This window comes from Rhinoderma darwinii, chromosome 2, assembly GCF_050947455.1.
Source record: "Rhinoderma darwinii isolate aRhiDar2 chromosome 2, aRhiDar2.hap1, whole genome shotgun sequence".
NCBI lineage: Eukaryota > Metazoa > Chordata > Amphibia > Anura > Rhinodermatidae > Rhinoderma > Rhinoderma darwinii.
Window position 1 is genome coordinate 97,693,476 of NC_134688.1, and position 25,711 is coordinate 97,719,186.

At 42.7% G+C, this 25,711-nt stretch overlaps 1 protein-coding gene across 1 annotated transcript in view; it reads left to right on the forward strand.

Moving 5' to 3' along the window:
• AVIL (advillin) overlaps positions 1–25,711 on the forward strand; it is a 72,325-nt gene that overhangs the window by 36,814 nt on the left and 9,800 nt on the right. The window contains exons 3-12 of the mRNA XM_075851953.1: positions 4,373–4,447; positions 4,824–5,020; positions 7,126–7,234; positions 7,757–7,867; positions 8,495–8,700; positions 9,265–9,343; positions 10,113–10,211; positions 10,569–10,722; positions 12,376–12,476; positions 24,655–24,792. Coding sequence (XP_075708068.1) covers positions 4,373–4,447; positions 4,824–5,020; positions 7,126–7,234; positions 7,757–7,867; positions 8,495–8,700; positions 9,265–9,343; positions 10,113–10,211; positions 10,569–10,722; positions 12,376–12,476; positions 24,655–24,792 — 1,269 coding nt within the window. The remainder of the gene's footprint in view (positions 1–4,372; positions 4,448–4,823; positions 5,021–7,125; positions 7,235–7,756; positions 7,868–8,494; positions 8,701–9,264; positions 9,344–10,112; positions 10,212–10,568; positions 10,723–12,375; positions 12,477–24,654; positions 24,793–25,711) is intronic.

The window sequence follows — 25,711 nt, forward strand, 5'->3', positions numbered from 1 at the left end:
CACAAAGAAAATCTGTTAATGCCATGTCATAAATTCATTATGCCCTTTTTTGTATTTTCTTTCCATTAGTAATAATGTTCATTCTTTTTCTTCATTCTTTTTAGTATGTCCCTGCCCTATAGTGCCCGCAGTAGAAGGAAAAAAAACACATTTTCTTACCTGTCCCATTGCCGCGCCATCTTCCAGCGACGTCAGTCCTCCTCCAATTACATGGATACAATTGAGTGCAGGGGACCGGACCGGTTCCGGCTTCCCGCTTCAACCGGTTCTGCGAACCGGCTGTCATTTTAACAACCGGTTCGGGAGAACCGGGGCGAACGAGCCGGATCCCACCCGTGCTTAAAGGTGTGAGGATCTGACCTATGAGAGGCGCAGGTCTGGCACCGGCTATGACAGTCTATAAGTTGCAGGCCTCTGGCTCATAAGGGTGAGATACAAAAGTTGGTGGGAAGAGTGCGGTGAACACAGCCAGGAGGCTTCGGCCACGTGGTGGGATCTTTATGACGTTTCCCAAGCCTCCTGGCTTTATGGTATCCACGTCTCCCGGGAAGATAAGGTGCCTAAAGGCACACCACAGGTAATACAGGTGTCTGATAAAAAAAATCAGTTGGTTAGACTTGCTGTGAGGAGCATTCGAGCACTAGAAATCGCAGGAGCACAGGGATCAAGCAGACACTCAAGTTCACGGCTAGGATTCGCCCCCATGATTATTATTTTTAAACAGTAGACCAGAGCTACTGACTGTCTAGATGCTAAGAAACAGTATGTCATGGAACACTCTGCAAGCCTCATACATTAAAAGCAGCTCAACTGCTTTGAATATGTTGACAATTATATTGCATTGCATTTATGCTAGATAACATGTATTATATAGTTACATAGTTACATAGTTACATAGTTAGTACGGCTGAAAAAAGACACATGTCCATCAAGTTCAACCAAGGGACGGGAAAAGGGAAGGAAAAATTTCTATACATAGGAGCTAATACTTTTTTGTTCTAGGAAATTATCTAACCCTTTTTTAAAGCTATCTACTGTCCCTGCTGTGGCCAGCTCCTGCAGTAGACTATTCCATAGATTCACAGTTCTCACAGTAAAGAAGGCTTGTCGCCTCTGCAGGTTCAACCTTTTTTTCTCCAGACGGAGGGAGTGCCCCCTTGTTTTTTGAGGGGGTTTTACATGGAACAGGATTTCACCATATTTTTTGTATGTGCCATTAATATATTTATATAAGTTACATAGTTACATTATGGACATTAATTTATCATACTATGTTAGTAGGTTTAGCATTTTATGTCCTTACCTCACTATTGATACTGTTAAAGTCCTAATCCAAGCCCTAATAATTTCTAACCTTAACTACTTATATTATGTCACAATTTGGGCCAATCAACAGTTTGTCTATGGCAATATTTTCCCAACCCGACCTGTCTTCATTGCAGGAGCGATAGCAAACAGATTTTAGCCTGCTCGAAGATGATTAACAAAACAGTCAGCACATTACTTGCCTGCCCCTACAACAAGCTTTTTGTTCTGGAAGGAATGGGAGAAGGGGTTTCCCAGGAATAAAAAAAATTGTTCAGGTTTCCCCATGTTAGTAAGGTGAAGAATCACTGGTCTATTGCCTGTAGAACCATTCTCATTCCCATATATATTTAATTTAATGAATTATCATTCCAAAGAGAAATTGCAAAAGGATCCTATGATCTGTCCCATCATAAGTATGAACCTCTTCAGGGGACATAGAAAAAGCAATCATCGTTTGGTAAAGGTGTGCCAACGTATTTCCGCGCTCTCTTACTGGGTGCGGTAGTGTGGTTCTTTTTTGTAGAAAGGGCTCTCCCTATATCACAGGCTGGCGGTGCAAGGAAAATTCGGTATTTCCTCAGTATATCTAAAAAGTATTAAGCAATAGGAGCCAGCGCCATGTAGTATATAGGTTTTAAAGTTGCAGTATAGAAATGCTGTACTCACATGGGGCAAGATGTGATTCTCAGTTGTTGGACCTGGGATCGTCCTCCCCGTCTGTGGTCTGTAAATAGTCCTCCAGTAGCCCTGTTGTATCACAGGTCGTGCTGGTGAAGTGATCGTATAGATCAGTAAGTTCGTGAAAACTTAACAGACCAGGCCTCGGTATTGAGTCAAAAAGTTACTTTTTATTTTTTTCCATTTCAAAAGTTTTAGTCAAAGGACTGGTAAAATACATGAATAAAACAATAAATAAAATAAATAAAAACAGGAGCTCAACGTTTCGTAGGTGATCCCTGCTTCATCAGGAGTGGAAAAAGCAAGATATTTTGCAGGGAGAAAGCAGTGCACTCACTCTACTTGCAAACTTTATTTTAAGTAGAATTCCAGGCTCCCATCCTACTATGTCTCAGTATATGTACAGACTTTACCTAATAATCTTCTTTTTCTCACTGGTGATTTACTTTCTTATAGTTTATAGTTATTCTATCCTTGCTATAAGGGGAATCATATCAACATAGATCCTGGCAAGCTTGTGCTGGGCCTGTGTTTACATTGCGTTCCACCCTATGTTTGGTGTATGTGCCGGGTGTAACAACGCCGACTGAACACAAGACGGCAGAGCAAGTCCTCACCTATTGCACCTATAGCAATCCCCGGAAATACAGTGGGGCCGAACAGTCGAAGGGAAGGGAATTCTGTAGAACGTACCACAATACTTACAGGCAACAGGAATACATGGAATAGTAACAAGATGATGTCAGGCAAATAATGGGTGATAATAGTCGGGTGATGGTAACCATGGATGATGGGTGATGATAACAGTCAGATGATGAAAACTAAATGGATGATGGGTGATGATAACAAGCTAAGCCTATCTAGCTCTCCCTATATCTATCAATGGATCTGTCCCTAAGCACTGACCCCAACACCACACCACTAACCCTCATTATTCCAAACACTATCCCTAATGGAGTCCTTAATCTGCAGACACTATCCCCAACACAGCTCCGGGATAACAGTAGGAACCAGAAGCAATGAAAACATCACTAACATATCCAATAATTAACAACTAAACAAGAACAAACACTGAAGCAAACAAGGACTAAGGAACTACAAGACAGAGCTGGAAAAAGCCAGATTATTAAGAAGAGGCAAACTAATCAGGTCACTCTTTTTAAACCAGCCACAGTGTCTCACATCAGTGTGGTCACCTGACCTGCACTGATGAATCAGCTGTACAACGATTGTCTTAGCAACTGCCCCACCTGTGGCTTAATAGCTGGGAAATGACAAGTGTGCAGGAATAAACCTGCTGCTCGTAACATCGGGAAAGCAACCAATGCATTAACCAAGTGAATCCAAACACCTGTCAGATGCCAAAAGAGTATTCTTTTGGCACCCACCAGTCAGGTTTAAGTCGTTGTACCTTTTTTTAACTGTATAGGAAAGTGTAATCTACTGTGCTTTTTTTATTTAGAGGCATTTACAAAATAAATGTATACATTTTATTTTATAATGGAAACCTATAGGTGATGCATGTGACTGTATGCCTATGTATACCTCCATCATACACTACAAACGCAGTGTGTGTACAGAACCTTATGTAGAGCAGCCAATCTCGGGACACAGAGCTGCAGTGTGGAAACATAATGGCAGGACAGTACATCAGACTGAGCCACTGATCAGTGGCGTAACTACCGTTGTAGCAGCCACAGCAGTTGCTACGGGTCCCCCATGCCCTATGGCGCCAGTAGCAGCCGCTAGTCCAAAATTTGCTATGGGGTCCAGTGTTTCCTAGTTACACCCCTGCCACTGATGATACAGATGGTATGTTCCAGACTATCTAAAGCTTATTATGCAGCACCACATATAGCTGTGCTCTTAAAAAATTTGACATAAAAAGCAGCCAGCATTGAAGAAAATACATCACAGGTAAGCATCACCCATGAAATAGTGGCTAAAAAATAAGTTTCAGACATCATCTCCACTTTAGAACTAATGCTTTAGCGCAGATCTCTGTGACAGTGGCTATAGGGCTGTCATTTGTTTGCCTATATACATTCAATCCATAAGCTGGCAGATGGTATTCTACATCTTGGGTAGCCAGTATGGACAAGCATTCGGAAAGATCTTGCTGTGCCCCCAGATATCAGCGATAAGGAATCAAATGTAACACAATCTAGTTCTTGATTTTAGCTTTATTTACAAATATGTAAAAGAAACACTTACATGGGGTTTTCTGGTAAAAACACATTGATGGTATAGCCTTAGAATAGGCAATCATTGTATGATGTAAAGAGTCCAACCCCTGGGCCCCCGCCGATCATCAGAATGTGACTAATCGATACTGAGACCTTGATTTTATTTCATTTATTGTTGATTTCCTTCTCTATTTCTTTAGAAAATGGATCTCATGCTGGTGCCACAGAAAGCCCAAGGAAACTTTTATGAAGGAGACTGTTACCTCCTCCTCTCCGTAAGTGTCTCAGTAATAAAGGACATTCGGTCTATAAAACTTAGCTTGTGTCTTCATCAGAAAAACATTACACAATATGCTGAGCAGCTAAGGGAAGTAAAAACAATATAATCAATATGTAAACAGAAAACGAATAGGATGTCAGTATGAACAACTGGCGAGCCTCAAGGTAAGCAAACAGAAGATGTTGCCAGCAAAGCTTTTACCCAGGGCACAGAATCCAGTAAATGCAAGGCTGAAACAGAATACTCTGAGCTTTTTTTATACTCCGACGTCCTGTCTACTAACTTTAAAAATTATTGATGAATAAAGAATAATGGGACTTTCTAAGCCACAATTGGAAACTATCATTGATTGTTCATCTTTAAATCCCCAGACGAGAAAATCTGGCAGTTCCTTGTTGTATGATATCCACTACTGGATCGGCCAGGACTCAAGTCAAGATGAGCAGGGCTCAGCAGCAATATATACGATTCAGCTGGATGACTTTTTGGGCGGAAGCCCAGTCCAGCATCGAGAGGTTCAAGGACATGAGTCAGATTCATTCAAGGGATACTTTAAGCAGGGAATCATGTGAGTATTGGCAGAACCAACACTGATGTACTGGCCTAATCTCAGTAAAGTCCTATGGAAATGATAGGCAGGGTTAGCATTTTGTTGGTATTTTTTAGATTCAAAATTAACTATTTATTAAATCATATTGTTTTAAAACGCGCTCTCTAGTAAACAGTCTCACTTTATTGCTTTTGTAAAACAATTAAAGTGTTTTCTGTATTTTCAGACAACGATATCACTAGGATATGCCATTATTTTGTAATCAATGCGGGTCCAACTGCCAGGACCTCCACTGATCACGAGAATGAAGGACCCACCGCTACGAGAACCACAGCCCCTTTGACTTTTACTGGACACAGAGCCATTCTCCTACATGTGCCGTGTCTGGCTCTGCTCTCAGCTGCAGTTCCACCCTATTCACTTGAATGGGGCTGAACTGCAATATCAGACACAGCCCATAGACAAGAATGGCGCTGTTTCTGGTAAAACTCCACATGGCGCCTCAGTCTGTTGCAAGAGCCATGGACAATATCGATACATCATCACTTCACAAAACAAATATTCTTTTGGTTACTTAATATCTTGTACATAAATATTTTAATTTATTATTGTTCCCTTGGGCCCTGTTCACACTGAGTTTTTTGCAGGCTGAAAATTCTGCCTCAAAAGTCCATCTGGAATTTTGAGGCAGATTTTGATCTGCCTGCACGCTGTTTGCCGCGTTGTTCGTGGAATTTTTCGCTGCGTTTTTGGCCATGGCTATTGAGCGCGGCGGGCAAAAATGCGGTGAAAAACGCTTTCTCTACTTGCCATTCATGTCAATGGGAGATCACAGACGTAAACGCCTGAAGATAGGGCATGTCACTTCTTTTTCCCGCAAGTTGGTTTTACCGCTCACGGGAATAAAACGCCTCGCCTCCAATTGAAATCAATGGGAGGCATATTTGGCCGTATTTTGGCGCGTTTTCCGATGCGGTTTCCGTGTCAAAAAACGCTGTGTGAACAGGTCCTTAATCTGTTGTTATTGCCCATTGAAAGGATCTGAATATTTGAGTTTTGACACAGTGGAATATGTGTATTTTGTTAAAGAAAATGTTAGGAAATGTTCTTGCATTGGGCTTTATGGAAATCCAGGGTCGTTGTACCGGATATATAAACTGGGATATTATTTTTTTAGGTTTTTATGTGCTGCAGTTCTTTCTCGTTGATGTGTATAGTACATGTTGTTTTACAGTTCTAGAATTTCTTTAATATGAGAACACAACAGCGGTATCACATGTAAAAACCATGATCATGGTTTATACGTGCTGTTTTTAATGCTGCAGTTTCGTCCTATTAAAGTCTATGTGGAAAAATTGCAGAAAAATCACAACAAATAGATCTTGCTGTGGACTGTAAAACCCTTAAACTATATGGTTTTAAAGTGCACAGTGTGAATAAGACTTTAGTAAATCTCATTTACTCAAATATAACATCTCAGGGGAGAGAAAAGACATGGACCGCACATCCACTGTATACTAAGATCAATGCGGCTAGGCAAAATATTTAAATATGAACGAGAGGTTCTTTGTAACATTTTGATCAAATTGTATGCAAGCCCACTTGCCACTTCACGGCGACCTCTAAAAGTGGGTCCCTACTCTAGCGGTTGCAGGACCGCATGGCGGCTACCGCCACCGCAGCACCGCTCCTGCAGAGGGAGCAACCCAGGGGCCCAAAAGCACCCATGCCTTCAGACCGTGCCAAGCCTCCTTGGCTCTGGGCCACGTCCCCCCACAAGTGCAGCTCTACAGAAACAGACACCACCACACAGCACCACAACATGTGAACAGATGTAATGAGCTCACCTTGCCATGCGCCCCCAGTGGCCGACTGAGAGTACAAGCAGGAGCAGGAACACTTATGAGGTCATTCCTAAATTAAAATCAGCTGGGCCAGAAGTTTACACAAATATAACATCTGGCTGCTGCGGTTTTCAAAAATTCAGCTTGAAAGGCAAACCATCCAAAGTCATCCAAAATATTTTAGCCAAGTTTCTTATTGTAAACGGGTTATTGCAAATATGGAACTAACCATAGATGGAAGTTTCTTTTACATGTACTTTTCCTTTGCATCTTCTTCAGTTATAAGAAAGGAGGAGTAGCGTCGGGGATGAAACATGTGGACACCAACACATATGATGTAAAGAGACTGCTTCATGTTAAAGGGAAAAAAAATGTGACTGCTTCGGAGGTAAATATCCAGAACATAGAAGTGCGATACAGAAAGCTAAAATAACACCAAAGTATTGCTTGGATATTACCAAGGTATAAGGGACAGTAAAATGGTCATATACTGCTGGGCTTCCACCGCACTGTCACGAAGATTACCAGTCTTACCAGTATCATCATCAGCAAACTCATATATTTGGGTGCACAATTCTTTTTAATTGACCAACAGGGGAGTAACTATAGGGGATGCAGAGGTTGCCGGCAAATATGGGGGGCCCAAAAAGAAGAGACAGGTACTATAAATTATGTGTGATAGTTGGGGTCCCTATTACAGATTTTTCATTGGGGCCCTGGAGTTTCAAGTTACGCCACTGTTGACCATTATAGAACTTATTGTACCTCATTGTGTTCTGCCTAGATGTTTGTATCAAAGTATATCAACATATTGTCAAATGCAAGTAATGAATAAACTGCAATGTTTCTGCTTGACCTGCAACATGTGCTCTCTACATCTATAACATCATGAAATCTTCTTTATACATAGGTGGAGCTGAGCTGGAGCAGTTTTAACCTTGGAGATGTATTCTTATTTGACCTCGGCAAAGTTATCATTCAATGGAACGGATCCGACAGCAACAAAGCAGAGAGAATTAAGGTATTTGACATTATGGTTATATAGAAGGAAGAAAGACATGTTTTCATCAAGTTCAATCTTCTACTTTAGTGTAGGCTATGGTAGGCTTGTGCATAGAGTTTTTATGGACACCCAATAATACCATACACTAGTTTACCCCCCATACTCCAAAACTGCTTAGGCTTCTCAAGAAAGCATTAGTTATTGAAACTTCTTGACTGCACGTGGAGAGAGAATCTAAAAAAAATTGCACAAGGAGCTCTCCAGACGTTGCTGACCAAACACAAAAAGCTAACATCATGTCATACCAAACTTTATGATCGAGGGGGCATAGGATATTATCATTATGAGGACTGAAAGCACAGAAAACATGAAAAAAAATAGGCAAATGACATTTAACTCCACTACTGTAGTAAAGTAGTCCGCTCCAAACCCATACACCCAAATCTGTGATAACAATATAGGAAAGACAAAACCACCTTCAGCATTTAACATATGAATCTCAAAGGTACTGCTAACACCCAATAAATGATTGCTTTGCGGAATAACATACTCATATCCGATCAAACATTCTGAGAGAATCTGGTAATAATATAAAGAACATTCAGTAAAGGGATACTAATAATTATTTATATGTATTGTCATAAGGGGATGTTATTAGCCAAAGACATACGTGACCGGGAAAGAGGAGGTAGGATGGAGATTGGCGTCATTGAAGGAGATAATGAACAAGCATCGCCAGAGTTAATGAAACTTCTTCTAAACACTCTGGGAGAGAGGACTCAAAAAATTGGTCCAGGGAGCACTGATGAAGTTGCTGACCAAACACAAAAAGCTAACATTATGTTATACCAGTAAGTGTCATACTGTATGTTACACCATTTATAAGAACATAAACAATATTTATTTCATCATTTCTTTACAACAAATTTTATGTTATAAACTACAATAATATTCTAAAACTGTATCTACACCCTTACAAAATAGTAATATGCCTAGGTGTGGACATACTCCGGTCTCCTGTGTCCCCTCACGTCAAGAAATTGTGGCACCGCTACTTATTAGACGTTTTTGTTTTTTTCATTTTTGTTCTGTGTGAAAATCTTGAAAAATTGTAGTTCCCCCAATACTAGAACCTGCAAAACTCAGATTTACAATTGTATTATAATCTCCGTTACAATTTTGTGCTTTACTTGACTCAAATCGAAAGTCATCATATCTACTGAATATAATTTACGGGATGGGCTGTAGTACAACTCGTGACATGAAAGCAAACTATTTTATCCATGTTTTGAGTCTATATAAGTAATTGCTATAGAAAAAACTAATGTGCCTATATAAGTAATTGCTAACTCGTGTGTGATACAGACAAGAATGAAAAGACACAAGTCCAATTTACACTTGTGTCTTCATGCTAGTGTTTCAGATGCTGGTGGACAAATGGAGGTGAAAGAAGTGGCAACACGTCCATTAGTTCAAGAAATGCTGAATCACCAGGTAATGACAGAATCAAGAAGGATGTTTCATACTGCATCTCCAGAAATGTCACGTCATGCATGAATTTATGGTAAAAGTTATTTAAAGGGCTTGTCTAAGATTAGAAAAACCTTTCTTCCAGAAACAGCATCACACTTGCCCACGGGTTGTTTCTGAAATTGCAGCTCAGATCCATTGAAGTTCATTGAACTGTTTTGAAAGCAGTCATGTTTTTTTTTTCTTTTAAATCCTGGGCAACCACTTTAAGGTGTACCTAGAGTGATGTTATACATTTTGGGCATAAGTCAGTAGTACATATGAATGCACAAAACTTTGTTATATATCTTATAAGGGGAAAGTTGCATCTGTTCAACATTTCCCTGCTTGCAGTTTCCGTGTAAATGTTCAGAAACCTATTCAGTCACTAAATAGTATGTATTCAGTAACTGAAGACAAGGTGGAAAGGAGATGGAGGGGAGCGGAAGAAGGGGGTGCAGATGCAGCCACTCAGCCTACGTTTGAGACTGAATGCTGTGAGAGGGGAGAGGGAGGTGCGCTTGGCAGATGTCGACTGATTGGTCAGAGCACACTTCTCCAGCCCCACACCAGAAAGAGCCTTCCCATTCAGTACAGTAATATATATATATATATATATATATATATATATATATATATAGTACATAACTTACAGAAGCTATGGATTGGGATGGAAAATTAATTTTTTAATGAACACGTTATGATACTAAGACAATATTAGTGAATTTTAAGCATTTCCAAACTCCTTTTTCAGGACTGTTACATCTTGGATCAGGGTGGGACCAAAATATATGTCTGGAAAGGAAAAGGGGCCACAAAGGCTGAAAAGCAAATAGCAATGTCTAGAGCTTTGGTAAGTAACAATTCCATGTCACTGAAAAAAGCTTCTGTATCTTTGACCAGATAAAAGGATTATTCCCATTTCAGAAATGTATGGCATATCCACAGAATATGCCATAAATGTCTGATAGATGCGGGTCCCTCCTCTGGGATTTGCACCGATATAAAAAACGAGGGTCATCTGACCCCCTGTCCTGTGGATATGCCATAAATCTCATAAAAGGCAATAACCCTTTAAGTTGTCTTGAAGTTCTTGTTTATTCTGTAGTAATCAAGTACAACTTATTATCAAAGTACTCAGAAGAAAATGAATAGCTTTATACCAATGGCCTAAATGTCTCAAACAGTATTTTGGTGTTTTATTTAACAGGAGTTCATTAAGATGAAATCTTATCCGCACAGTACCAACGTGGAGACTGTTAATGACGGGGCAGAGTCTGCAATGTTCAAACAACTCTTCCAGAAATGGTCCGTGAAAGACCAGTCTGTGGGTATGGGAAAGGCCTACAGTGCCAGTAAGATTGGTGAGTATGTGAGAAATTAGATATTTGTGATTTTAACATTAAGGGCTTATTTAGACGAACGTGTAATACGTCCGTGCAACGCGCGTGATTTTCACGCGCCTCACACGGACCTATGTTAGTCTATGGGGCCGTGCAGACTGTCCGTGAGTTTCACGCAGTGTGTGTCCGCTGCGTAAAACTCACGACATGTCCTATATTTGTGCGTTGTTCGCGCTTCACGCACCCATTGAAGTCAATGGGTGTGCGAAAATCACGCAGAAACGCATCATATGGTGATGACACACGGAGCTGCTTTGCACCTTTTGCGCGCGCAAAACGCCGCATTTTTTGCGCGCGCAAAACGAACACGCTCGTGTAAATCCGGCCTAAAATTGGGAAAGTCTTTTGGTCTTCTTAAAGGGTATGCACACTTTTGCAACCAATCTTGTATTTCTCTAACTAAAGGCCCTTTTACACCAGCCAATTGTTAGGCAAACGAGTGTTCACAGAACGCTCATTCCCGGTAATTGCCCCGTATAAATAGGGCAATGATCAGCCAATGAACGTTCATCAGGCGGATAGCATCTTTTTCAATGCCAAAACTATTATCGTTGTCGGGAGCACATCTCCAGACACAAACCCTGTTTGTAGTCTGATTCTGTAGTCATGTTTTACGTCACTCTCACTTGTCTTGCTAACCTACAGATAGTAGAAGAGGGGGCATGATGCTGGATAGCATGGCTACAGGATCAGACTACACACAGGTTTGGTTGTAGTCTGTAACCATGGTGATACATAGCTCTGCATAGGAGCTGTATACACAAAATTGTAGAATTTTTTTCTAACCAAGACTATTTGCAAAGTTGATATGTATTTTTTTTTAAATTATTTTAGAGGTATTAGAGCAATAAACAATAATTGCAAAGGTGAACATATCCTTTAAAATTATCTCCATGAAAGGAGGTTTGTAAAACCTCTGAGTGGATTATGCCATATGATACCCCAAACATTTTTAATACAATAAATAATTGTATTCTTTTTATTAGCACTGAATCTGTCTGTTTGCTCTATGAACTTAGATATGTTAGGGCTAATTAAGCCACTTTGTGAATCTAATGCCTTGACAGTTAGAGTCTTAGAATAATGCTGGTACATATAGTTACACAAGCCTTATTGGTTCCCTCTGTCTAATTTACAATTTATTAAAAAGTGTATTCCCACAATCATATTCATGCCTCATTGTTCCCAACTACTAAAATAAATAATAGTGTCATATACAATCAATTATCAAAAATGAGCATGCTTCCAGCATATTCCCCCAAAAAACACCCCATGCTATGATTTTGTTTATACCTGCTATCCAATATGTCCTCCAGTAGTTATAGCATAGTCAGGACGAGCATGTGCAGTATTGATCCGCTATTCTTCTACAGCAGGTATTACCTTCACTCTGTTCATTGAGACGGCGCATGTGCAGTGTGCACCACGGTGCTCAAGTAGTACCATGCAGGGAGCTTGGCGGAGACACAAGGCGCTTATAGGAAAGGAATTTGAGAATAAGTTTATTATGGCATAATTATGTATGTTATAGATGTTAGCAGTTAATAAGTAATTTAGTAAGGATTGGAAAGTAAATGCATGCAGAATGTAATGTAATCTCAATGTGCATTATAGCTAAAGTCAGCCAAGAGAAATTTGATGCGTCTTTACTCCATGCTAAACCAGCATTGGCTGCCCAGGAGCGGATGGTGGATGATGGAAGTGGCAGTGTTGAGGTAAAAGAATACTGTTTTATTGGATTTAGAGCCCCATATTGTATTGTATTTTCTCTTTAGCCTCAGCCTACACCTACCATTGTATTTATGTGGTCTGTAGCTTGCTATCTACTGAACAGGACACAGAATGACAATAACACATATAGTATAGCCAGAAAATCTATATAACATTCTGGCCCACATGTATCCAATGCAATGTTCGATGAGCTAAACAGCTTTGACTCCAGACTGATACATTGTAGCATCTATCAGTGGGATTTGTGGGCTGTATTTAGCTCCGAGCATTGCCTAGACTGAATAAATTTATATTCACTTCTCAGCTGAGCGAAAGACTAGGTATCCACAGGATATGCCATAAATGTTCAAAAGATGTGGCCCGCACCTATCTCTAGATCGGAGCCCCCTGACACCTCTCCTACCATGTCCGTCCGGCTCCCGCTGCTCCCCGGCAACTGTCTGACGAGGTGGTCAGGATTACAGAAACAGACGAGTGCTATGCGGTTTCCATAACCCTTATTGACTTCTACACTGTTTCCGTACTCCCGAGTCCCGACCACCTTGTCAGACAGCCGCCAGGGAGCAGCGGGAGCTGGACAAGGTAGAACGGGGGCTCAGCTCTAAAGATAGTTGCAGGTCGCAAAGCTGGAACCGTCATCTATCGTACAATTATGGCATATACTGTTGATATCCCATAAATATACAAGATGGGAAAAGGTGTCGTCTACCCTATTAGAAAATTTTGAGGTAATAAATAGAGGGGGGTGCTCTGTTCAGGATCCTCATCTCTTGGCTAGAGTGGAGAGCGGTGACAAAGAGATTCCCCTGCTCTGGAGGACCTCTCCTGCATTACACAGACAACCCATTCAATGGGTAATGCTCAATTTCCCTTGTGGTGGCACTGCAGGGAAATTGAGCACTCGCTGCCAAATTTCTACACAGATTACAGCTGTAATATCACTGGTCTCTGTAGGTTGATACTTTGTGATAAGTTTATTGTCAAAGGACTCTTCAAACAATTAGGGAAAGCCCAAAGTGGATAACCATTGTACATTTGCTAAAATTACAGCACTTTTGCTATGCCAGGGTCTTTGTGGAGTAGAGATGCCTCCACTTTTACAATCTGAAGTGCACTAAATTTTGGTGCAAATGGTTAATAAATGTCAGACAGCAAATAAGACACTATTTTGTAGCAAATGCCTTGGGGGAAAAAAAGGTGCATTTACATTGATAAACGTGGGACTTTATATTGTGCTATCCCCCTACAGTTCCAACTCCCCCTGGTTCCAACCCCCATTGTTCCTACATTGAGTATTGACACCTTAAAATTAATTAGACTTGATTACGCATTTTTTAAGTGTTTCACCAGAGTGATTTCCTCAGTTCTACAGAGCGGTGGAAGAATTGACTTGTGAATTGTGGTTAATTCAATCATCATAATGCCATCACTTAAAGGGAGGAAACTTTGCCACCACTTACCAAGTCATTTGGATGAGTGATGAAACATCTTGAGTATTTCTAATCTAGTCCTGTTGACGATAAGGCCTTATTCAGACGAATGTGTAATACGTCCGTGTGACGGCCGTTTAAACAACGGCCGTCACACAAACATACGTAATTCAATGTGGCCGTTGTTTCAACGGACCGTGTGAAGGGTCCGTGAGAAAATAGGACACGTCCTATTTTTTCACGCTTCACGCATCTCCCATAGACTCTAGTCTATGGGGGATGCGTGATATCGCATCCCGCAGCGCACGGATGCACTTCTGATGTGAAAAACTGCCATTTTTCACGTCCAAGATGCACAACGCCCGTGTTAATCTAGCCTCACTTATACTTACAGCATACACTATGACCTGAATGGATGGAACCCGTCATAGACCTCCTTGATTCCAATTTGTACATTACAAATGCGTAAAGAAATCATGTAACTATAACTGGGCAAAGATTTATATATCTGAGGTACATTATTCATAAATAAGTTTAAAATATGTAACATGGAATTAATACGTGAAGTAGCAGGCACAATTGCAGCAAATCTACCACCTTAGGTTTCGGCCTTTGAAATCCCCTTGAGGAGGATCGGTCACCTCTCCTGACATGTTTATTTTAGTAAATACTTGTATTCCCCATGAAATAACAATTCTGGAGCATCTTTTCTTAGAACTCTGCGTTGTGCCATTCTCCTATTATGACTCCTTGAATTTTTATGAATAATTTGACAACTATTTCTCTTGTCAAAGGGGCGTATCCCTAGACAGTCTGAGACTGTGAGCACTGATTGGACATTGTTGTCTGTATAAGGATACACCCCCAACCAGTAACACCCAGCTGTCAATTTATTAATGAATTTAAAGGAGGAATAACCGAGGAACGACACAATGTAGAGTTCTAAGAAAAGATGCACCAGAATTGTTATTTCATGGGGAATAAAATTATTTACTAAAACAGACATGTCAGGAGGGGTGACAGAATCTCTTTAACCACTTCCTGACCAGGAGCTTTACCCCCCCCCCCTCCCTTCCTGAACAGGCCCATTTTCAAGTTTTAGCTATGTGCCAATTTAAAAGTAAATTGTTGTTCTATTATTTTTCCAACCTACAACCAACATGTATTTGGTCTTCTTTTTTTTTTTTTTAGAACATATTGTGTAAAAAAATAATAGATATATTTAACTTTTTTTTTTTTTCAAAATATGGAAGGAAAAATGGAAAATAAAGTTGAAAAAAATGTGAATGTGTGATTTTAGGGGATTTTTTTTACATCTGGTGCATGCCACTGGGTAAACACACCTGAATACATATTTGGCAACTTCTACCGACTTCAACGATACCAAATATGTGTGTATTTCTTACACGCTGGGCGCAAGGTGGCGCTTACAAAGAATGGTTCGCAAACTGGCTTTTAGAGAAAAAATTTCCAAAGCTGGTTTACTGACACCATACGACCATTACAGATGTTATGTCGTTTCCAGTCCACAAAAACTGATGGCCTATTCTCAGGATAGGCTATCAATATCTGATCGGTCAGGGACAGACACCCGGCACCCCCGTCGACTGCTTCCACTTCATTTCCTTTACTGCTCACACTGTGAATCGCAGATATACTTGTAGCGGCGGTTTACAGTTTTATAGCCTTCTACCATTCAAGTGTATACTGTAATACTGTGAACCGCCGCTACAAGTGTGTCCGTGATTCACAGTGTGAGCAGTAAAGGAAATGAAGGGGAAACGACGATAGTACGAGCATCGCGCCCCCTTCAAAACAGCTGATTGGCGGGGCTGCGGGGAGATGGGCCACCACCAATCAGATATTGATTGCTAAAGCTCTATTCTAACGACAGGATCCGTGTGTCGGCAGATAAAAACGGCCATTTTTCCCGGCCGTTTTGCATCCGTTCCGGCCCGTGTTTCCATTTTCAATGGCTGATTTTGACCCTTTTTTTCCCTGTCCGTTAAAATCGGATGAATTTCATTAGTAAATTTTTTGCCACACACTTCCCACTGTAGATAATGCCAAATACTGCCCTCTGTAGATACTGCCCCAGCCCCGCTGTAGGTAGTGCCACACAGCTCCCCGTGTAGGTAGTGCCACACAGCCCCCTGTAGGTAGTAACACACAGCCCCCTGTAGGTAGTAGTAACACACAGCCCCCTGTAGGTAATGCCACACAGCTTCCTGTAGGTAATGCCACACAGCCCCCTGTAGGTAGTGCTACACAGCCCCCTTGTACATAGTCACCCCTCATAGATGGCACCCCCCCCCCTACCTTCCTGTAGGGGGCAGCTCCATGAGAAGTCCCTCACTTTGCTGTCCATATATGGACAGTGAAGTGAGGAACTTCTCCTGGATCAGAATCCCCGGCCACAGCGGTGGGGATTCCGCTTCAGAAGTCCCTGACGTCACTGTGTCCATATATAGACAGTGAAGGCAGGGGCTTCTCCTGGAGCGTAATCCCTGGCCACAGCGCTGGGGATTCTGCTTCAGAAGTCCTTGACGTCACTGTGTCCATATATGGACAGTGAAGTCAGGGACTTCTCCTAGAGCAGAATCCCCAATCCCCGGCCACAGTGTTGCCGAAGCTGTGGCCGGGGAGTGGGGATTCCACTCCTATAGGGAGAAACAAAATAACCTCCTCCTCACATGCACTTCGCACTCTGAGGAGAGCGACGGATACACGGCCGTCACTTGGAACTCATTCAAATGATGGCTGTGTATTACCTGACCCCATAGACTTGTATGGGGGCAGGGAGAATGGGCAAAAATAGGGCATGTCCCATTTTTTGATGGCCCGGGCTATCAAAAAAATCGGTCGTGTGAATAGCCCCATTTGGGGCCTATTGTTCCTACAGTGGCCGTGTGACGGACGTTTTTTGAACGGCCATCACACGGCCGGGAAACCCTGTCGTGTGAATAGGGCCTTATCCTGAGGATAGGCCATCAATTTGTGTGGACTGGAAAACCCCTTTGACACCCCAAAAATGATTATTTTATGGAAAGCAGACCCCAAGGTATTAATTTAATGACATATCAAAGATTTGAAAATCTGCCGTCTAAAATGTCAGCAGCATGCAGATGAGTTTTGTAAAATCGACTTGCCTTGTACTGTAATCCGCTGCAGACTTTGCCTGCGCAAATCCGCAGGTAAAATTTGCAGTGAATCCGCCACATCTAACGTCACCCTAAGGCCCAATTCACACAGAGTTTTCTGGCGCTGATTTTGACGTGGAAACCGCGTCGAAATGAGCACCAATAAACAGCCAAACTTGTTGTTTATTCCTGGGTGACTGGGAGGCAGAAAAAGCGTTTTACGCCCGCATTCCTCAATGGCCTCAGGCGAAAAACACGGCAAAAAAGTGCAGGCAGGTCAATATCTGAAGGAATTTTGAGGCAGATTTTTTTCTGCCTGCAAAATACTCCATGTACAGGTTGTCCGACAAGAGATCGCTATGTCCCATAGCCTACACCGCAAGTAATGAGAGTCAATGTAGTTGCGTTGCGACCTGCAGGTAGCTGCGACACGACAGTTTGGATTTCTTGCAACTGTCATGTCGTGGCAACTTGCGCATTGTGACAGAACCACATTGACTTTTATTACATGCAATTTAGGCTACGGGACATAGCGAAAAAAAGTGTGTGTTTTTGTTTTTTTTACCATTACATTATTCTTCTCCCTCTCTGGCAGTCTGCCAGAGAGAGAGAAGATTCAACTGGTGATCGCTGTGACAGGCGATCGATCACCTGACCAGAAACCACTCTGAAGCTCGGTGATACAGCTGTCTAGACAGCTGTATCATGGAGCTCCTTACCGTCGGCACGCATGTGATCGCTGTAACAAGCTGTCACAGCGTTCACATAGCTGAGCACCTTATCGTCAGCGCACAAGTGCTGCTGGGAGGACCCAGGGCCGGCCTTAGATTGAATGGCGCCCTGTGCGGGACTCTCTATTGCCACCCTCTACACAAACCAAAAATTAACCACATATATAGGCACGCTGGAACATATATACTGTACATTTATAAAGACAGATATTTAGACATACAGGCAAATATACATACACACATTCTGGAATATATACATACAGGTAAATATATAGACGTACAGACACATATACACACACACCGGCAGATAAATACATAGACAGGGATATATACAAATACATAAAAGGCACATATATACAAGCACAAAGACATATTCACAAACAGACCCATATATACCCAGTACAGATGATGTTGTAGATTTCATGTTCAGCCCTATGTAACACCACAGATAACACACAGTAATAACTGAGTACAGATAATGTAGTAGATATTGCCTGCAGTCCTATGTAACACCACAGATAACACAGTGATAACTCTGAGTACAGATAATGTAGTAGATGTTACCTGCAGTCCTATGTAACACCACAGATAAAACAGTGATAACTCTCTGAATACAGATAATGCAGTAAATCTTACCTGCAGTCCTATGTAACACAACATATAACACACAGTGATTACTCTCTGAATACAGATAATGCAGTAAATGTTACCTGCAGTCCTATGTAACACAGCTGATAACACAGTGATAACTCACTGAGTACAGATAATGCCGTTGATGATAACTATACCCACAGACACATATAAACACACACACAGAGGCATATATATATAAGGGCAGCAGAGAATATAAGGGGCAGCAGGGTATATAAGGGGCAGCAGGGTATATACGGTGCAGTAGGTTATATAAGGGGCAGCAGGGTATATAAGGGGCAGCAGGGTATATAAGAGCCAGCAGGATATATAGCAGGCAGCAGGATATATAGCGGGCAGCAGGATATATAGCGGGCAGCAGGATATATAGCGGGCAGTAGGATATATAGCGGGCAGCAGGATATATAGGGGGCAGCTGGATATATAGGGGCAGCTGGATATATAGGAGGCAGCAGAGTATATAAGGGGCAGCAGGATATATAGGGGCAGCAGGATATATAGGGGGCAGCAGGATATATAAGGGACAGCAGGTTATATAAGAGGCAGCAGGATACAGTACGGGCAGCAGGGTATATAGGAGGCAGCACAGATATCTGCATTTTATCTGTTCTACTTTAATATTGAACACACACTTTTACAAAGAGACATAAACACATGCAGACACACACACACATACACAGTAACATATACACATACAAACACAGAGACACATACTGTATACCCACTACACATACACTGTAACATACATAAACACATACAAACATAGAGACACACACACTGTATACACAGAGACACACACTGTATACACACACACATGCACACACATTGTAACATATACACATACAAACACATACTGTATACCCACCACACACACACACACACACACACACACACACACACACACTAACATATACACATACAAACAGAGACACATACTGTATACACAGACACACACACACACCGACACACTGTAACATATACACACACATATATACACAGACACAAACACACACACACACACACTGTAATATACACACATACAAACACAGAGACACATACTGTATACCCACTACACGCACACTGTAACATACACACATACAAACATAGAGACACACACACTGTATACAGAGACACACACTGTATACACACACACACACACACACACGCACACACACTGTAACATATACACATACAAACACATACTGTATACCCACTACACACACACACACACACACACACACACATTAACATATACGCATACAAACAGAGACAGGCCGGCCCTGGGAGGAGCAATGTGTATCAGTTATCTCTAGACAGCTGTATCACGGAGCTCCTCACAGTCGGCACATAAGCGCTGCTGTTAGGAGCAATGTGATCATTGTGACAGGTTGTCACAATGATCACATGACCGGAGACCACGCTGAGTTAACGCCGGTTAAAGTTTCATGATACAGCTGTCTAGAGACAGCTGTATCATGGAGCTAAAGGCCGCCGGGGAGCGGCAAACAAAATAACTCTGCAGGACGTTCTGGAACGGCCCTGCAGAGATAATTGCGGAGTGCCTGGACGTTTATAGTCTATGGGTGGTCCGGAAGTGGTTAACCTCTTAACGCCGAAGGACGCATATATCCGTCCTCAGCAGCTGCTAGTTCGCGCAGGAGGACGGATATATCCGTCCTGTGATGGCGCGGGTACTGTCACTGTACCCACGCGATCAGAAGCAGGAGCACGGCTGTTATACACAGCCTGGCTCCTGCTGCAACTGCCGGAATCGAAGCGCGCTCCGATTCCAGCAGTTTAACCCATTAAATGCCGCTGTCAATAGTGACAGCGGCATTTAATGTGTTTGACAGAGGGAAGGAGCTCCCTCTGTCACCCTATCGGCGCCCCCGCAAACAAATCGCGGGTCGCCGTCAGGTTTCCATGACAGCCGGGGGTCTAACAAAGACCCCCAGGTCTGTCCTCCGCAACTGCCTGTTAGGCGATGCCGTGGGCATGACCTAACAGGTTGCCTGTCAGTTTTACACTGACAGGCAATAATGCTTTGGTATACTAAGTATACCAAAGCATTATATATGCGATCTGCACATCGCATAGTAAAGTCCCCTGGTGGGATTAAAAAAAAATATGTCAATCAGTTAAATAAAGTTTGTGAAAAAAAAATAAAAAAATTACAGTGAAAATCAAATAAAACTACTTTTTTTGCCCAAAAAGTGGTTTTATTTAGTAAAAGTGTCAAAACAAATCACACATACACATATATAGTATCCCCGCGATCGTAACAACTTGACCAATAAAATGAACACATTAATTAAACCGCCGGATGAACGGCGTCCAAAAAAACGCAAAAAGCAACGGCAAAATTCGCTCTTTTCTCCCATTCCCCCCATAAAAAATTAAATAAAAATGAATCTATAAGTCCTATGTACCCCAAAATAGTACTAATGAAAACTACACATTGGCCCGCAAAAATCAAGCCCACATACGGCCATATTGACGTAAAAATAAAAAAGTTACGGCTCTTGGAATGCGGCGATGCAAAAACAAGTAATTTTTTTCTAAAAGGCTTTTTATTGCGCAAACGTAGAAAAAACATATAAAACCCTTACATATTTGGTATCCCCGTAATCGTGCCGACCCATAGAATAAAGTTAACATGTTATTTACGTTGCATAGTAAACGGCGTAAATTTATAACGTGAAAATCAATGCTGGAATAGCTGCTTATTTTCAATACTCTCCTAAAATAAAGTTAATAAAAGTTAATCAATATATTATAAGCATCTAAAAATGGTACAATTACAAAATACAACTCGTCCCGCAAAAACAAGCCCTTATAAGGCTATGTCGACGGAATAAAAAAATAATTATGACTCTTGGAATGCGACCGTGAAAAAACAAAAAATAATCCTTGGTCATTAACGTGCAAAATGGCCCGGTCATTAAGGGGTTAAAGAGGTTTTCCGCTTTCATGTAACTAAAGCTAAATCATAGTATAAATGAAGAGTTCTACAACTTTCTAATATACTGTTTTCAAAATATTATTTGCTGTTAGTGAATGAGAACATGCTGATTTACATTCAGAGGCTGCAAACCTGTTAATACCTTGTCCTGCTCTGGCAGAGAAGTGGATACAATTGTGTCCAGTCCAGGCAATGCTTTGTGAGCAAAATACATCAGCAGCAACAGCACAAACAGGCTGGATATAATTGCATCCACTTCTTAGGCGGGATTCACACGACAGGGTTTCCCGGCCGGGTGTCGGCCGTTCATAAATCGGCCGGCACCCGGCTGCATTAGGAATAATAGACCCCTAATGGGGCTATTCACACGACCGATTTTTTGACGGCCGGGAAAACCGTCCGTCAAAAAATAGGACATGCTCTATTTTCGGCCGGGTGCCCGGCCGCCCAGCTCCCATAGAAGTCTATGGGGCCGGGTAATACACGGCCATCACCGGAATGTGTCCCGAGTGATGGCCGGGTCTACCGTCGCTCGCGCACTCTCTCTCCTCCTCCTCACAGTGCAGAGTGCATGTGAGGAGGAGGAGGAGGGTCTTTTATTGCTCGCTGTAGGAGTCGGAATCCCCAATCCCCGGCCGGGGATTCCGCTACAGGAGAAGTGAGTGACTACACTGTCCATATATGGACACAGCGAAGTCACGCACTTCTGCAGCGGAATCCCCGACTCTATGGCCGGGGATGCCGCTACAGGAGAAGTGAGTGACTACACTGTCCATATATGGACACAGCGAAGTCACGCACTTCTGCAGCGGAATCCCCGACTCTATGGCCGGGGATGCCGCTACAGGAGAAGTGAGTGACTACACTGTCCATATATGGACACAGCGAAGTGACTCACTTCTGCAGCGAAATCCCCGACTCTATGGCCGGGGATTCCGCTACAGGAGAAGTGAGTGACTACACTGTCCATATATGGACACAGTGACGTCACTCACTTCTGAAGCGGAATTCCCAACCTGTGGCAGGGAATTCCTCTTCAGGAGAAGTCAGTGACTACACTGTCCATATATGGACATTGAAGTCAGTGACTTCTCCTGGAAGGGGGGGGGGGGATGGGTGCAACCTACAGGGGACTTGGTGGCATCACCTACAGGGGGCAGGGTGGCATCACCTACAGGGGGCAGGGTGGGTGGCATCGCCTACAGGGGGCAGTGTGGCATCGCCTACAGGGGGCTGTGTGGCATCGCCTACAGGGGGCAGGGTGGCATCACCTACATGGGGCAGGGTGGCATCACCTACAGGGGGCAGGGTGGCATCACCTACAGGGGGCAGGGTGGGTGGCATCACCTACAGGGGGCATGGTGGCATCGCCTACAGGGGGCTGTGTGGCATCGCCTACAGGGGGCTGTGTGGCATCGCCTACAGGGGGCTGTGTGGCATCGCCTACAAGTGGCTGTGTGGCATCGCCTACAGGGGGCAGGGTGGCATCACCTACAGGGGGCAGGGTGGCATCACCTACAGGGGGCTGGGTGGTATCACCTACAGGGGACTGGGTGGTATTCCTACAGGGGGCTGGGTGGCATCGCCTGCAGGGGGCTGTGTGGCATCGCCTGCAGGGGGCTGTGTGGCATCACCTACAGGGGGCTGTGTGGCATCACCTACAGGGGGCTGGGTGGCATTACCTACCAGGGGGGCTGTGGCATTATCTACAAAGGGCTGTGTGTAGCAACAAATTTAAATGAAATTCATCCGATTTTAAAACGGACAGGGAAAAAAACGGATGCAAATCGGGTCCAAATCGGCCGGTAAAAACGGCAACTCGGCCCGGAACGGAATCGGAATGGATGCAAACCGGATGCAAACCGGCCGAGAAAATCGGCCAAAAACGGTCGATTTTCCCGGCCGACACTCGGACCCTTTCGTGTGAATGAGGCCCTTATTCACTTGAACGTGTGTGTTTTGCGCGCGCAAAAAAATGCAGCGTTTTGCGCGCATTGCACTTCCATGTGTCATCAGTGAATGGTGCGTGGCTGCGTGATTTTCACACATATGCCATCCTTATGACACGCGGTTTTGATGTTTAGTAAAAGAAATGAAGGAAGTGCTTTTATTTTTTCCTTCATTTCTTTATCTACTGTTGCGCGAATCACGCGCGACACACAGAAGTGTTTCCGTGTGCCGTGCGCGATTTTCACGCACCCATTGACTTCATATAAGAATGTCAGTCTCATGGGTGCATGCTAGCTTGCAGCCTATTAGTCACGCCCATAATATTAGACAAGGCGGGCTGCCCAGCACCTTCCAATATACTGACACACTATTCTCCCCCAGCACTAAACCTGGCTGCATCCTGAAAATATATCCATGATACACTATAAATATCAATGATAAACAAGAGATATTGGTAATATTTTGGCCAAAATAAGCAAGCTCGCAACCCGCATCAAGGGTCCCCATCGTATTTGCGAGTCCTTACACTCCTATTACAAACAAATCACTGAAAAAGAACTATATCACTGAACAGGCCAAACCTACTCACGAGGGAGGCGCTCTTTTTCAGTGATTCATTTCTTACTATAGCGAGAGGATTTTGCTTGTACCGTTTGCTGCCTCTGAATGTAAACAGGGCTGTTTTAATCCACTAACGGCAAACAAATATATTTAAATGATAAACAATTGAAGCTAAATATATTATAAAGTTGTAAAACTTTTCAATTATAGTGGTTAAGCTTTATTTACATAAAACTGGAAAATGCCTTTAGGAGAACCTGTCACCTGCCCAAAAAACTGCAACTGACATCTCAGTTAAATTGCAGGCGCCTCATAGATTATGCCAGTTTTTATTTTTTCCGGAAGTGGTTAGTGGTTTTCTTCTAGCCTCCACCGTTCCTGAGATATCGGTGCTGTTAGTTTTGGTGCCCGATATGCAAATAAGGCCTTTTACTGTCAAGTGGGCGGGTAACACCTGTCACTTGATAAGGGGTAACCGCCCACTTGACAGTCCAAAGGCCTCATTTGCATATCGGACACCAGAAAATGGCCCATATATCTCAGCAACGGTGGGGGCTAGAAGAGAAGGATAAAAAACACCAGAATCTGTGAGGCCCCTTCAATCTAACTGAGATGTCAACTGCAGTTTTTGGGGCATCTGACAGGTCCTCTTTATGCCTAATTGGGGGTAAATCACATGCTTCCTCACACAAACCTAGTACCTATAGAGTATACCAATAACATGGATGTTTTCTCAGGTTTGGAGGATTGAGAATCTGGAGTTAGTACCAGTGGAGCCCCAGTGGTATGGATTTTTCTATGGTGGTGACTGTTACCTGGTACTCTATACATACCACGTGAACAAGAAGCCACATTATATTCTCTATATATGGCAAGTAAGTGTGACCCAAATAATGTTTTCCATTTAGATAATGCAGAAGCATATTGAGATAACTTGGAGCAAGTTAGCTCACTGGATCACCGTCTCTGGGGTAAGATGGTTGGCACACTAGAAAATTCTCACTCCAACACAGTGGATTAAGTTGAAAACTGACCGCAACTTGCTTTATTATCTTTATACACGGCAAAGCAGTTTTACAACACAGTGCAAAATAAACCCTGGGCCGTCAAGCCTCTAACTTAACACAAATAGTGTATTGGTTCAGACAGCACCACATACGTGGAAGGATGGGGTTTTGCACGGATGGGGGCCCAACCCAAATATGAGTATAAAAGAGTATCCAGTACGCCAATTTTTATACCCATTCCCCCCCCCCTCCCGCCTTCCCTTATATCTTGTGTTGTTTGATATACATTCTCATATTGACTACTGTTCTTTAATTATTCCAGTGCCTGATGAAGGTCGCTTAGACCGAAACGTCACACTCTGCCTCTGGCATTAAAAACAAAAACAAAATAAAAATACCTTTGTTTCAAAATTGGTGTGCCGGATACTCTTTTATTAACACAAATAGTGTCCCTTACTATGAAATCCTGACCTACTACCCTGTACCCTAAAACACAAAAATTCATCAGATATTGGCTATGACTCCTACAGGCCTGGCATTGCCTGCCCCCCCCCCCCCCCCAGGCTGGGAGCACTGTGGGCAGCACGCACATCTTATTTACTGAGCTCTTCCAGATGAAACCTTAGCAGGTTTATGGTCTGCCTGAATGGAGTGCGAGCCAACCCAGCAAACTCCCTACTCCAGCAAACAAGACCCTATTTCAGGTCTTAGACTCAAACTAAATTTTAGAGAATTGCCTTTTCTCTACTTTACATGCCCTGGTTGCCTGAAATACATCACTTCAGTG